Source organism: Perissodus microlepis, chromosome 13 (genome assembly GCF_051167445.1).
Source record: "Perissodus microlepis isolate ML-2025 ecotype Zambia chromosome 13, ASM5116744v1, whole genome shotgun sequence".
NCBI classification, from domain to species: domain Eukaryota; kingdom Metazoa; phylum Chordata; class Actinopteri; order Cichliformes; family Cichlidae; genus Perissodus; species Perissodus microlepis.
Window position 1 is genome coordinate 21,626,917 of NC_140473.1, and position 14,752 is coordinate 21,641,668.

A 14,752-nucleotide genomic window follows, 5' to 3' on the forward strand; every position below is an offset into this window, starting at 1 on the left:
ATCTAAACAATTGTAATTTATAATCAATCCTTTTATAAAAATATTTAGATGTTAATAATCTCTGTACGTGTGATAATGTTTGTGCAAAGTTTCGCTCAGATTGGCCAACCTGTTAAAGAGGCGATGAGGTATATACAGACAGATGATCATATGCTACGATCATTATAGTAAGAGGATGGAAAGTGGCATGCACTGTGCTGCACTCTGAAACTCATCCGTCCAATAATGGTTGGATCGCATGGGCACAGTGTGACACACATATGTGTCACAAATAGAAAAGTAGAATGACAGGAAGCCGATGCATATAGCACACACGAAGACACTGTCACCTCAAAAGATGACATAGTAATGATATGGAACAGCCTATGCAGCACTAATTTTGCTCGAGCTTGTGGTCAGCTTGTGCATGAAAGAGCATCTTCAGTCTTTGTGGCCAGATGTCTGCACAGTTACAGTGCATTTTTTTTTTCTTTATATATGTAACTAATTCTGCAGTGTACCTCACTAATAATTCTTTTTATAGAGTGCGTCCTCTGTCAGATGGCAGTAACCCGTGGTCCACCAGCCTGGTGAAGTCCCAGAAGTCTGTCCCTCTTGCTGCCCTGTTTGCCGAACAAGGTGAGCTAAAACTGTGGTGACATTAAATTTGTTTAAATGGTGCTTGGATTTATAAGGAGCAGGTATTTATTGATATTTCCACTTCTGTGTTTTTAGCAGGGAACAGTAAAGATGAGACTTTCTCCCAGGAATGTTCTGACAGCAGCTCCAAACCAAAGCAGCTCAAGTTCCCCAACCAGGTGTACATCGATCTACCTCTGTGGAGGGACGAGCAGCAGACTCAGATTTGCCTTGGTGGAAACTGCGGGACAGGAGATGCTGGAGTGGGATTAGTAGGTCAGAGCGGCCAACCAGAGACTCCAGACGACCCATATACCACCACATCCACTTCATCCACCTCAACTACCCCACAGCTTACACCCACCAACAGCCTGAAAAGGACATCAGGTCGCCGCAAGACCGACGCTGTGCTGTATGGCTGCGGTTCGCTGCTGGCTTCGGTTGTGCTCGGTTATGATATCAGGGAGGCCCTGAAAAACTCAGCTGCTGGCGAAGACTGCGAGCCCCCGAAAGAGGAGAAAGAGAAGAAAAAGAAAGAGGGCCTGTTTCAACGCGCAACCCGTTTCCGCCGCAGCACCTCACCACCAAGCGGTCGCTCCCGTAAAGACGAGGGAACGTCAAACCACAACTCCCCCCAACCTGTCAATCTTATTTCCATGTCAGCCATCATGGAGTACAACTCCACCAAGTGTCTCTTACAGTCTGAAGCGGAGATGTCGGAGTCTAACCCTGTGAAGGCTGAGCATGTGGCTGTCAATCATCACACAGAGCCATCCAGATGCAGCCCAGCAGCAGTTCCAGAAGGCCAGAGTAACAAGACTGCAGCTAAAACGCAGACAGCGGTGCAAACCCAAAGCCAGCCGCCAGAGCAGACCAACCACAACCCAGCAGCACGTCTACGCAGAAAGAAATACACCACCAACCACAACAGTGAGTAACTAACAAAAAGTCAGAAAACTTGTATATACAGGTTTAAAAAGGATTCCCACTCCAAAAATGCATCTCCCTGTTTGTTCACAGCCAATGGCCTGCCCGCTCTGCCTCCTCCAGTCACACAAAAGAAGCAGGAGAAACAAGAGAAGGATGGAGGGCCAGAAAAGCCCACTGGTGGAGAGGCCTTCACAAGACCGCGGCCAGTGTCACTCAGGGCCAAACCCCACACCTGGGCTCTGCTGCGAGGACGCAACAAAAGCTACTCCCTGGGTCACTATTCCGGAGAAAAGACGGCGCAGAACCTAAACGTGATGCTGTCCTCAGAGGTAGGGATGGGCTGCTCCCTGCTGGACATGGACACCGAGGGCCAGAAACGAGACTGCACCGTGCCGCTCTGCCGCATTCAAAGCTCTCCTGCACGGCCCTCTGTCTTTGAGCTGGACAAAGAGTTCCTCTCTTAGAAGTCTCGAGAAGCGAGCTGCTTGCTGGTGGTTGTAGCTTGTTGCTCACAGCCTAGAATGTTCAGAACTTACACACACAGAACTCCTGGAGGGTTTAGAACCAGGCTGCCTTTGTTTCTATTTGATGAAGTTCTATACAGAGCGATAGAAACGGCTTTGTCGCAGTTCTAGCACATATTCTATGTTCTAAACTGCAGCAGAGTCTGAGGCTTTTAGAAAATTCCTGAGTCACAGGTGTTCCAGTGTGTTTCTTTCTAGTACACACACACACGGGGTTCTGAAACCAAGGCAGAACTTTCCAGAGATGGATCAGCAGCTCTTCCTGTGATCATCTCGGTGCTTGACTGCCGCCTTTGTTTCCCCATCCTTTCCTCGCTCTTGTCACCCCCCCACCCCCACCCCCCTTTTCCTTTCTCGTTCTATCGGTGCAGCTAAACGTTGACCGCTGCTGCAGCTTTCTCAACACAATACCCTCACCTTTTTATTTATATATATATTTTTATAGGTAATTTAATATGAAGAGACTTGACCTTACCTTAGAAACCAACAGGACACACATTCCATGTCAGTTTCGAAAAAGTGTGATCACGCTTTTAGATTTTTTTTTATTTTTTTTTTTGACTTAAAAATCATGCATGCATGTACCCTTAAAACATTGAACAAAAATATACTATGCCTTGTTTGTAAATATTTCTTTTAATCCTTTATCGGCCTAATGCTGGCAGTTTTGTTTTCTTTTATATGGCATTAATGCTGTTTCATGACTGAGGCAGCAATGCTGCAGTACAGTTTGTTCTTGGGCAATAGATTGGGGTTTTCGAAGAGTCCGTGGAGTAGTCGAGAAATGTGTCTGTTAATTTGTGTTCATGAAGAAAAATGTTTTCTTTTTTGTTTGTTTGTTTGTTTGTATGCACAAAAACATCTGTCACACAGTCTGAGGAGAGTTTATGAGGCTCATGAACACAAATTGTAGTGTAGTCCACCCTAGGAAGGGGAAGATGGTGGCATTCACTTAAGAGACATGATTCATGTTTGTATGGTTAAGATTCAGACCAAAATCTTAGGTTTAGGTTTAAACACAGATTGTGGTTTAGGTTCAAATAAAACAGCTGAGCCATGTTTTAAAGCTCTGTTACACTTCCTTTTGAAACACTTGAGTTTTGCAGTCGGGGTTACTGTCACATATTTAATTGCTGTCCATGAGTACACAGGAACAGATCACATTTCTGGACTACATCACGTGTTACCATGAGGCCACGCTGTCTCGTGGTAGATTACATACTGGACCCGGGTAGAGATGCATGTGTGTTTCCACCCAGAATTCCCTGAATATTTTAGAGATGCGGGTAGAAAACTGGAAGTCCTACAAAGCAGACCTGGAATCTTCTCATTTAGGAGTTGTGGTCATGTGTTGATAATATGGAATATGGAGTATTTATAGATGTTTTTTCTTTGTTAAAATTGTCTTTATTTGGTACACTGCAGCAGAGCGGGAGGAACGCATCAGCCGTGAATGTTCATGTGAGGGAAAACCCAAATAAACTGCTTGGATATTTAGGATTTCTACAAAGCCCATAAATGTGCACACAGGAGAGTGTTTACTTACCGTTTAGAGCATCAACTGCACAAAACTGCAATACTTGTACTGTAAACCTGATAAATGTGTGCCTTTCAGCTTTGTCGTTTAAAAGCTCGGTCACTCAGAGTCATAGAAATCAGCCCCAGTTTGGTTGGTTTGAATCTGTGATAGTGCTGTTACATGTAACTGGTTTTAACGTTTAGTTGAGTCAGGTTGTCGGTTGTGTCTGTTTCTCTTTGTACACTTTTTATACAATGTTAAGCAAAAGGTTTTTGCATTTAGAAAATATTCCAAGTCAAGACACCGTTTGCCTTTCATGATCATGCTAGTTTTCCTCAGTATTCACAAAGGGCTTTGAATGTTGATTTGTCAACATGTTTCTTCCAGACTTGTGTGAACTTGACAGTATGCAGAGCTGATAATGAAGGATTTATGCTGGACCCAATGCCACCTGTAATTGTTTAGTGAGTAAATTGAATATAAAAGTGGCCCACTCAAGTATTCATTTACTAAAAGATATGAATTTCCAAATGGTGTAAATATAACTGATTGCTCATGTGTATCTCACTGTGGCATTTTATCATTTCCTGTGTTGCTGTGTTTTATGACCACTGAATTCAGAGCAGCTCTAAACACTGTAAAGGGCCTTACTGGTCATAGGGCTGTTAAAAGTGAAATAAATTAAGGGCATCTTTAAACACCAGCATGCACTGCTGCTATAACACTGCAGACCTGAAACATTCCCAGACACACATGCCAATATATTTTACAAACTGCAGCAATAATATTCGTGAATCCAGACACTGCACATTCAGGCTGTGTGGCTACAGGACCAAAATTCAGCTCTATCAGCACTAAGGCCTCTCAGTCCTCAGGACCAAAACTACTAAATGAACTAGCTGCTAGTGAGGAGTTCCTACAAAGAAGGCGACTCCACATGAAAACGCCACAAAGATCCTCAGTGTGAAGCACTGTAGCTGAAAGACCCACCGCCCTCCCAATCAAATGAGAACTTCCTGTTAAATGCAGTGCTTCCTTTAAATCACTGAACACGTGTCACGCTGACTGTGTCACATTGAGCTTAGAGTACATCTGTTTCAGTGAGCGCTGTTTGATATCATTACAGTATTTGTCATTTCATGCCTGATTGATGAAGAGTATCCAGTTTATCAATGTTTTCAATAAAGTCTAAGTCGAGACTAATGTCATTGCTTTGTCTTTTTTTTTTTTTTTTTTTTCCCCCAAACACAGTTTAAAATATCATTTCAGTTTTTTGTGTCATCTGAAGATGATTTATGGGGATTCAATTCAACTAGTAGTTCTGCATCATGTTCAAAAGTTCCCGAAGATGCTGTGAAAGCCTCAAAAAGCTGAAAGCTGCCTCTGCCTACAGAAGCAAACCCACCAAAGCGTGGCACAAAGACTGGATGGTTAAAGGACAGGGCCCAGATTCAAAGACAAGACAGTAAAGTTCATGAGATGGTCTTTTTTTTCACAGCTATGAATGTGAAAGTAGCAACAACACAAGACTAAAATAATTTCTGACGCAGTGAGGTGAAGCTACTGTTGGTGAAGACCCAAAGCCCAAACCTACACCACCAGAACATGGATTTTTATTATTATTATTTTCCAAAGTCCTGCCATTCAGGGTAAAAGAAAAAGTAATCATTCTTAGACAACCATCAAAAACACATGGTTTGAAGCTCAACTGCAAGTCAGAACCCCCTCAGAGGGTTCAATTGCTACTTTTAAATCTTCCTTAACAAGCAAGCTAAGTGCACAGATTATATTATTATACGACACATAAGTATAAAAATTGTAGGGTTTTTTTTTCCCTATATTTGATTTCAAAGTATTATGTAGACTCCTAGCAACAGTTAAAAAGTCTGAATCTTGAAATCTGAAGGCACCACTATGGTGACTCTGTCCTTTAAGTCTGTATTCACTGTCGTCTTGGAATAAATCTAAACTACCACAACAGAGTAACACAAGGAAAAAAAACACTAGAATCAAAGTTGCTGTTTCTGCATATTACTGAGCTTTAATTAAAAAAAAACTATATATTCATGGCTGCACAAATAGGCGTAACACTATACCTTTGTAGGCAATAAAATACAAAGAGGAGAAGATGATGAGAAAACTGCGAAAACACCACCAGCTTTACTGTTTGTACAAAAAGGGTCCAACTTACAGGACGGAGGTCAATTTCAACAGTGGATTTTATTTGTAGTGTGATACATCTGGCACAGTACATTCTCATACAGTTTTCTTTTAGCAGAGTTTTTTCTTTACAAAAAGCTCTCTTAAAGACGTTAAAGCAGCATTCGCTGATCCTCACTGCTGGACTGCATGCGAGAGGAATGAGGAAACAGACATAAGTTGAAAATATATCTTGACCATGTGTGAACGAGCACACCAGATTGCAATAATATTTTTATGATTTATGGAGAGGAAAAGCTGCCTGTCACCACTTTTGACTGCCCGTTAAATAGAAAACTCCAAAACAGGAGCTCTGGCTGCGATCAGTAGATGAATCTACCGGGTGGCTCTTGAGTTCAGAATATTTTGCCATGAGTAGAAACATTTTTAAAAAATACTCTTAAGTTTAAAAAAACAAAAGCAATCCTCTTCCGGTGAACGTGAAAGTTTGCCTTCATATGAGACCTTTAATGCTTTGTACAATAAAGTGCATCACTTTTACTTGCACGGATGTGTGTGGCTGTGGCCGTCGAGGTAGCGATGGATTAAAGCTGAAGGGATGGCCGATGCTGTGTCTGCAGAAAATGGAATAGAATAGAATTCAACTTTATTGTCATTGCACATGTCACAAGTACAAGGCAATGAAATGCAGAGAGAAGGAAATCAGCAAACGGAGCAGTTCTGTTTTGTCTCTCTAAAAGATCTAAATATGGTGAAAAGGGTGGGGTGAGCTGGGGTAATTACTGTCATCCTTGTACAGACTCTCATGATAGGATTTCTCCTCCAGGGTGTTTCTTTCCCCTCCCTCCCTCTATCTCAAAGCCTCGGGCGATTGTGATGTGACAAATGATGCTAGACGTCTCATCTGGGTGATCTTTTGTTGCAGCAGTATTGTTGGTCATCAACAATACTCTCGAACGGGTCGGTGTGCAGGCAACTAAAACACACACCTGCAACAGTTTCTCACAGATATGGCGGCTTTGCGCTGTGGCAGGAATTTGCATCTGTGGTAATGATCTATAGGAGCTAGATACATCTCTACCCTGCAGCCGGCACGACATGATACGATACAATGATGTGATATGAGGGAATGTGTTTTCATACCTGTGTTGTCAGAGGGTAGTGATGCATTTCAGAGAGCTGCGGGCGCTGTGCTTGCCCTGCAGAGGGAGGACGATCTGAGCATGGAGGCAGTATTCTTCTCTGTGATTCAGGTCCTTCAGAGTCAGCTTGTGAGAACAGCACTTCATGTCAAACACCTCCTAAAGGAGAGAGAGATAAAGAGAGAGACAGTGAGTGTCCACCAGCCCTCAGCGGTAACGGGCGGCTGGAAGCAACAGGTGGTGCAGTTTGACAGAAAATTTCAAGAACTACAGGCGGAAAAAATACAAGTTGTTTTGTTCTTCTTTTTGTTGTTGTTCTTGTTTTGTCAATCATCTTTTGCTGCTCTTCCTCTTCTTCCTTCTCTATTTTGGAACTGTGCACCGATTCCACTGTAACCTTTCAATTTTATTTGTTCTAAGCTCCGGGAAAAAAAACAAATACATTTTTGCATACTGCTGTGACGGCAACTGTTTGTGTTTGTGGAAAAAAAGCTGCACGCCACCTTCCATTTGAGTGTCACAAACAGCGAGGAATGAATTGACAATGAATAATTTACTAATTTTCACAGTGAAACCTGGAGAAAAAAGATGTAATCCGGTGCTTATCATAGAGAAAATGCAGTGATTATTGATTATTATTTCATTCTTAAATGTTGAAACGTGTGCTAAAATTGGGGAAATGTAGAGATTTCAGCATGTTCAACTGTTCTGACTTAAATTCCCAATTAAGTGTGATTAATTTATCACAAGTGCACAAATCAAACACAGTTTTCCCATGGAATTACATTCAGGATGTAATGAGTCTAAAATAAACCCAGCCTAATCAGTGTGGAGATGGATGCGCAGCAGGGTGTTTGGTGTGAGTGTGTGTGCGTACTTCTTCTCCACTGGGGTGTGTTAAGTAGATCTTGTAGTACAAATTGCTGTGCAGCTTCCGGACCAGCTCTCGGGGGGGCTTCACTCGGACCACAATGGCTGGTTGTTCGGTTACATTCAGTCTCAGCACAGGGGGGCTGATTTTGGCTGCATGGGAAACAAATTTCTTTGAGCTTATCCGCAGAGCGATGAACACAGTTGTGAGAGCGTGAAGCAACGCAGAGGAAAAGAGAGGAAGCAGCGGAGAGTATGCTGCTGTTGTTTTTAACTTAAAGAGGGAAGTCTAAAGAAGTCATGTGACTGTGATTGGATTGCAAGTCAATGCAACCTGAACTTTGGAGCTTTTTTATCTGACATTAGTTATATATATAGTTTGGAGAGAGCATTTTTTAACTTAACTTAGATCTTTGTTATGCTCTATTTAAATAGCTGAACCAGCTCATGAGTGTCTGTGCACCTGCCTTCAGGCTGTGCTTGCTGCCATACGTTCCTGCATCAGTTTGGGGAAGTGAGAACGAACGGAAAGAGGATGCAGACAATGATGCGAGAAGTTGTGTAAACACTCACTGTCCCAACGTGGGCTGAATCTGGGGGAGAGGGCCCAGGCTGATTTGCTGCTGGTGGCCACAGACACAGCACCAACTCTGGCGTAGTACCACTCTCTGGGCTCAGAGGTCACGTCGCTGAGGTCACAGTGGTGCTTCCGGATCTTTTGACAGCCTGGCACATCGATCCACTCAGGCTCGCCATAACTGAGGGAGAAGACAAACACAGAGGATGGTTATTTCATCCTGTGCAACCTACCCAGCATCCTACTGAGGGTGCTGGAATAATATTAACACTGATACTCTGACTCTGATACTCAGATTAGAAATATTCTACACTCCAATTGGATTCATGTTAAACATTCACATCTTTTCTAGAGTTCTTCTGCTGACATCTCACAGATTCAGAAGCTGCAGGTTTCGTCACTCTCCAAACGAAATTCATTGAACCAACAGCAAGAAGATCAAAACTACATTTCACGTTTGAAAAACGTCGTCATGAATTCACTCTTACTTTTGCAGTTTTGCTTCCACCACCATAAAATCACACTTCCTCCACAGCTCTCTCTCTCGGTGTACTTCGAGACCAGTTTCCGATCTCAAATCTCAGTTTTCTGCATTATTTGCTGGCTTATTCGCACCAATCTACCGTTGTGTTCAGCGCTGTCGGCCGCTGTTTTGTTTAGTCTTTTTCAAAAATGACCGCTGACAAGAAAGCCAAACTGCAAAGGCTTAGTTGTGTCACTAATAAAACCTCCATAACTTTGCTCTGCTTCATTTCAGCAGCATCAGGTAATGTTCATATATTGATTCATGATTTTCTTCTGTTTTTGATCTACTGCAGATTATTTTAAGGCGGTTATCTGCTATAAAAAGCCAGGACTTGAAAATCTCCTTCATGTTTTTCTTTGGTTTATCCTCCATTACAAAGGTGTCTGCTGTGATGCTTACACCTCTGATGAAGTCTGACAAGTGTCAGCTTTGTTTTTATACCTAGATACTAAAAAATATGGATACGTACTGATAAATGATCAGAATTATGTTTCTGACTGTCTCAGTGAAAATTGAATCGAATCAAACTGTATGTCAGGAGCTTCGTGGCACGAGTCAGTACTTTACTCCATGTAGTCTAACTCAGTAAGTTCCACCTTAACTGCAAAACACTTCATTTGCTGATACATCAGCAATAATGATACAATGATCAGATGTAATGCAGAAGAGGCAATGTTTCGCTGCTGAATGAATGCTTTTATTTTGATATTTTGAATATCATGCAGGACTGTTACTTGTAAAAGAGTCTTGCTTCCTTTTTTGTAGTTAAAACTGTGCTCCTGCACGTGTGTATGTGTTTGTGTGTTCTCTCACATCTTCCACTGGACGTTGTACTGCAGAGAAGAGTTCGTGGTGGGTGGAGTCCAGTTCAGGATGTTTTTATAGTCCACTGAGTCAAACCTCACCTGGCTGGGTCGAGGCAGTATCACTGGAAGTGTGAAAAAATAATGAAGAACAGTCTGGGTTTATGCAAAGAGAATGTCCATACTAATGTGTATTATTCAGAAACATAGTAAAGATAATGATCACATACACAGAATAGTAGTATAGTAAATACAGTAAAGGTAAATGACAACATATAATATCTGTTAATTTTACACTCTGAAAGGCACTGAAACCCAGAATTTAGTAAGAGTTTTCTAAGCTTTTCACATTACGCTGCATGGATTTTATAGAGGGCAACTTGCAAAGAAGAAGATGCTTTTAACATTTCTAAAAGATCAACAGCAGCTCCTGTCCAAACTTAACACACTGCAGTTAAATTATTAGTAAAAAAACAAACAAACAAAAAAAAAACCCGAACACACAAAACAATACAAATAATTCTCATGGCAAAAATCATTTCTCATCTCTTTTTCTCACACCTTTGTCTGTTGTTCTTTCTGAACAAACACAGCAGCGTCGGACCAACTTTGTTTTCATTCCCAACAATAACATTACACTTCATTCTTTATTTCAACAAGTCTAGACTTTGATAATCACTCAAAAAGTGTGTTTCAGTTGATTTACTAATGGATTTTAGACTAGGCAAAAGGTAATGAAGGAGTAGATTTCTAGCAGAAGATGCTGTAAGTTCTCCTATTGGTTGGTTTGGTTTTCTGTGGCACCAGCAAAGTTATACTTCTTGGTTTTATTATGGGAGCAGTGAGGTGAGGCAGATGTAAATCAGCCTAACTTTAGATCAAGAACAGCCCTAAACCACATGTTTTACATGGAAATAAAAATACAGAGAAATAAATTCTAAGAAGTTACCTTGTGCTGTGACAGAGATGCCCAAGTTGCCCAGCAGCGCTGCTCCAAGCAGGAGAGATGTCATGGTGTTTATGTGGTTTGTGGACGACCAACGTGCAAATGTTCACAACGAGCCACACTGGACTGGTGCTGTTGGAAACACCCTTGCCTTTAACATGCCATCAACTTCCCCTAACGTTCCTTATATGGCATTTTGGACACAGATATAAGATATAGTGTTACTTATTTAATGTAATAAGATGTTTTTTTTTTTCCTGTGTTTTTTACAAATCGTACAAAAGGATCCAAAACAAAAAAGTGTCAGATCACGTTACTCGTGTGCCACCCAAATGTGTGCTAAAGTATTGAATATCATGACTTTGCTGGGTCATTCCTGCCAAAGTCAATTTTAAAACACAAAAGACACAAAGCTCTTACAATAGCGGTAAACCTGAGGATACTTGAGTCCCCCCTCATTCTTTGTATTCTGCTAGGAAAATGGGTTTACTGAAACTCCTTTTAAACTGCTTTTACTGCATTAGCAGTGTGTTTGTGTTTTTTGTCATGCTTAAAAATTAAGCTGTTGCCAATCTGATGCTTGCGATGTATTGTTGGTACCACAATCTGATGGCACCTTTCTGTGTTCATTATTCCATTTTTTAGCAGTGCAACTTCTTTTTCAGCACTTATCCAGTTTCCTCAATTTTTTTAGGGACAGAAGTTTTCACCTTATAGCTCTTTACAAATCACTTTGTTGGCAGAAAATACCACTTTATGCCTGCCAAACTGTTACCTTTGGCATTTTTGTATATTCACTAAAGAAATCAGATTGTATGCCTTTGCGATAGGCTGCCAATAACAAAGTGTAGAAGGCTCTGATTTAAAACTGGCTATTTGCTAAGTGTGGGCAGGTTCAAGGACTGGACTAAAATTTGAAAATAAAAAAATTGGGTGAAAAAACATCAACACAACTTAAAATTACAATATTTTGTTTGGCAAAATTGTGTCAATACAAGGACACCAAATATTGATATTTTATTAAATAAATTAAAATACTCTGGGAATACTACTCCTCCTGAGATAACATTAGCTAAAGAAACTTATTCGAAGCTAACGGCTTAGACACCCCAGCAAAAATAGGACAGCAACTTCAATGCATCTAGAATAAGTGGCTGCGTGGTGACTGTGTTGAATTTCTTCACATTCTGTGACAGACTGTGGCGACTAAATAGTTGTCCAAAGCCATTCAACGGGTTACCTGATAAGAGGTGAACTTTCCAAAAGAAGTCGCTGTCTGCCTTGGATTGGCTAAAATCACTTTCAGGGAGATTGTTGAAGGTTTGCAAATAAATATGGTCTATTTTCTAAATGCAGACAGTTTTCTAACATGTTGCCATCTTTGTCAATGAGCACAACGTGAGGGAACTCAACTGGCTGGCTGTTGGTTGCATTCTGGTTACATTACTGTATAACAGGAAACTTGGTCAGCATATTGGAAAATGTTAAAAGTCACATTAATTTCATATTGTGAGTGAAATATTGTGCTAATAATAATAATAATAATAATAATAATAATAATAATAATAATGTGGGGTGTCTGGTGATTCCCACCTCATCTAAAAATGAATGAAAAACCAGCCAATATTGAAACAAAAACATAGACATGGTCATTTAGAAAGACTGGAGAATTTAAGTAATCTATTGCTCAACTTTGTTTGTTTGTTTTTTTAAATACAAGAAACTCTGGCTCTTTAGAAGACTTGGGTTAACTCACTACTTTTGCACAGTTCTGTATAATGCAGTGCATTGTGTGAAATGGTGCATTTCCCATTAATCTCAGTCTCAACATGGAAACACCTTTAGTAACCCAGATGTAGGTTACTCCTGCTAAGGCCTTTGTTGGTTCCCTGTCGTTCAGGAGGATTACCACACTGCCCCATTTCTGGTCTACCCAGTTATAAGCAATGCTAATCCTTGTGTAAGAGTTTACTGGAAATCTGTTACATAATGATTTCCTATGCATGACCTGCCCCTTTTCATCACACTTCATATTTCCACTCTGTTCATTATCAGGTATATTGCCACCAGTGAGTATTTATAGCAGCTGTTATTAGGTAATGCAGAACATGAACCTATGCAAATTACTTTATTATTTTATTTGACATTATTGCAGCTGGACTTCATCTTTTCTTTTTCTTCATAATTTAGCACAGGGGCATACCCTTCAGCAGCCTTTCAGTATTTGAAAAACATTAATTTAATTTAAAACAAATCAAAATGTAAAAAGTTTTTTTATACTAATTAACTGGTATACCGATAACTGGTTACACTCTACTACATATTAAAGTAGTTGCGAAAAACGTAAGTGGAAATTAACATTTGCAATAGTTAAAAGTAATTGAAAAAAATGAAACATACTGTTTAACAACAAATTTAAAGCTGAAAGCTACAATTTGTGGATATGCAGATGAAAGTCTGAAAAAAGTAACAAATACACATTAAGCAGCTACATGGTATGTGTAAATGTTAAGCTCATTTAATTTGTTAGCTATTAATATTGAATGTGGTAAAAGTGTCATGGACAATATGTTCCTGGAAGTAATAAATAAGCAACAAATTAACTAAGTATGTAAACAAATGGCAAAATTTAAACATAGCAGTAAAATGTGTAAGCTTATATCTATTGAATCAAATAGTGTTTCAATAAACAAAGTATATGCAACACATGAGATAGCATCTAAAAGTAAAAACAAATAACAAAATAAAATAAGAAGTTGAATAAAGTAAAGGATAAATTCTGGATACTAGTAATAGATCAATGGAGAAAAGGTGAAACGCATTTGGTAAAATATTAAAGCAGGTAAAACAGACAAACATACGTGCTTCAAAAGCTAATATTAGATGTCAGCAAAGTAGCCTAATAAGTAGCAAATAGTAAAAGCTTAAATGCTGTGGGTTAATGGTTAAAGTAGCTGAGAGCAAGAAATATACAAATGTAAATTACATCCATTGAATTTTGAAGTTAAAAGCAAACTGAACACACCAACTCTGAAATCGTGATTGAAAAAACAAAACAAAAAAACCTCTTAAAGTATCTGAATTTATAAGTTTTAGTCATTCAGGCCTTTTTGTCTTTAACACATTCTTGCAGTCGAATTGGTGTGTCACTGGGCTTCATAGATATCTGCAGCTGGGTATCATTGCATATCAGTGAAGATGTATGCTATGGCTTCTAACAACACTGCCTAAAACATGTATAATGTAAATACAACTGGGCCTGGTACAAAACCCTGTGGAACTCCTTAATTAACCTTAGGGTGTTAAAAGCTTCATTTATTTGAACAAGTCTAATGGAGTCTAATAGCTTTTTAAAGCTCTTAAGAATAAAGGCTACGAGTACTTGCTTCTAAAAGTAATGGTTAAATGGTGACACTATAAGGTAGCAACAAGGGCCTAAAAGTAATGTGTGAAAAGTGCAGCAGGCAAATGGTTAAATGGGTGAAATTAATAGAGAATAAAAAGGCAACAGTAGCATTTAAATAAATGGATAAATGGTAAAGAGAGTTAAAAGTTACGATTAAAAGATCTGGTTATAATTGGTGATAGTGGCATTTTGTTTTAAGAAGAAGGATGAATACAAACAGGCTGTAATTGACATAAAATACATTTTGGCTATATCAACTTTGTTAAAACTAAATTTCAACTGAAATTGATTTCAGCACATTAAACACATTTTTTAACTCTGATTTGGTTTTGCAGGAATTCATCTGATAAGCCTGTGAAGACACAGATAATGAAATCTGTTACCGGCAGAATAAAAAGAAGGTGTCTATTTTCCCCACACAAAGCAAAGAGGAAGGAAACACAACAGACACACAAACACAAAGGAGGTCCCCCGCCTGTTACTGGTGTTACTGGATGCCGAGGAACAGCTCGGGCAGCTTAAATGTCAAAATACCACAGGCATGAGCATTTCTTCCCTTACATGGTGACAAAACTGATAAAGTGATTTATACTACTACTGTAGGCCCCACTACAATAAACAATCAACATAATGACACTGCAAATGTCAACTTCCCTTCCTTAATGGGTAATATCCACGAACAGTATAAAATCGTTGCATGATGTTTGACATTAACGTCAGTTAATCTGTCA

The 14,752-nt window shown here is 39.7% G+C and overlaps 2 protein-coding genes across 5 annotated transcripts in view; one reads left to right on the forward strand and one right to left on the reverse strand.

Moving 5' to 3' along the window:
• map3k21 (mitogen-activated protein kinase kinase kinase 21) overlaps positions 1-4,790 on the forward strand; it is a 29,161-nt gene extending 24,371 nt beyond the window's left edge. For 2 of the 4 annotated variants that reach the window (XM_084948830.1, XM_084948828.1), the window contains 3 exons: positions 524-618; positions 715-1,548; positions 1,639-4,790. In XM_084948830.1, the coding sequence (XP_084804956.1) occupies positions 524-618; positions 715-1,548; positions 1,639-2,012 (1,303 nt within the window). In that variant the 3' untranslated portion in view covers positions 2,013-4,790. The remainder of the gene's footprint in view (positions 1-523; positions 619-714; positions 1,549-1,638) is intronic. The other 2 variants (XM_084948831.1, XM_084948829.1) reach the window with 1 other exon arrangement.
• A 672-nt stretch (positions 4,791-5,462) lies between these two features.
• On the reverse strand, positions 5,463-14,682 carry il22ra2 (interleukin 22 receptor, alpha 2). The gene is made up of 6 exons (XM_084948219.1): positions 10,619-14,682; positions 9,680-9,794; positions 8,337-8,521; positions 7,771-7,916; positions 6,895-7,052; positions 5,463-6,365 (listed from the first exon to the last, which is right to left on the reverse strand). The coding sequence occupies exons 1-5, from the start codon at positions 10,680-10,682 to the stop codon at positions 6,903-6,905; spliced, it is 660 nt and encodes a 219-aa protein (XP_084804345.1). The 5' UTR covers positions 10,683-14,682; the 3' UTR covers positions 5,463-6,365; positions 6,895-6,902.
• Positions 14,683-14,752: the final 70 nt, after the last annotated feature.

Excerpts from the sequence above, each read along its gene's own strand:
- il22ra2 (XM_084948219.1), bottom strand. The coding sequence starts at position 10,682 with ATGACATCTCTCCTGCTTGGAGCAGCGCTGCTGGGCAACTTGGGCATC. Across the intron at positions 9,795-10,618 it reads CATCTCTGTCACAGCACAAG|TGATACTGCCTCGACCCAGC; the intron begins GTAACTTCTTAG and ends TCACACTTCCAG. Across the intron at positions 7,053-7,770 it reads CACACCCCAGTGGAGAAGAA|GAGGTGTTTGACATGAAGTG; the intron begins GTACGCACACAC and ends TCTCTCCTTTAG.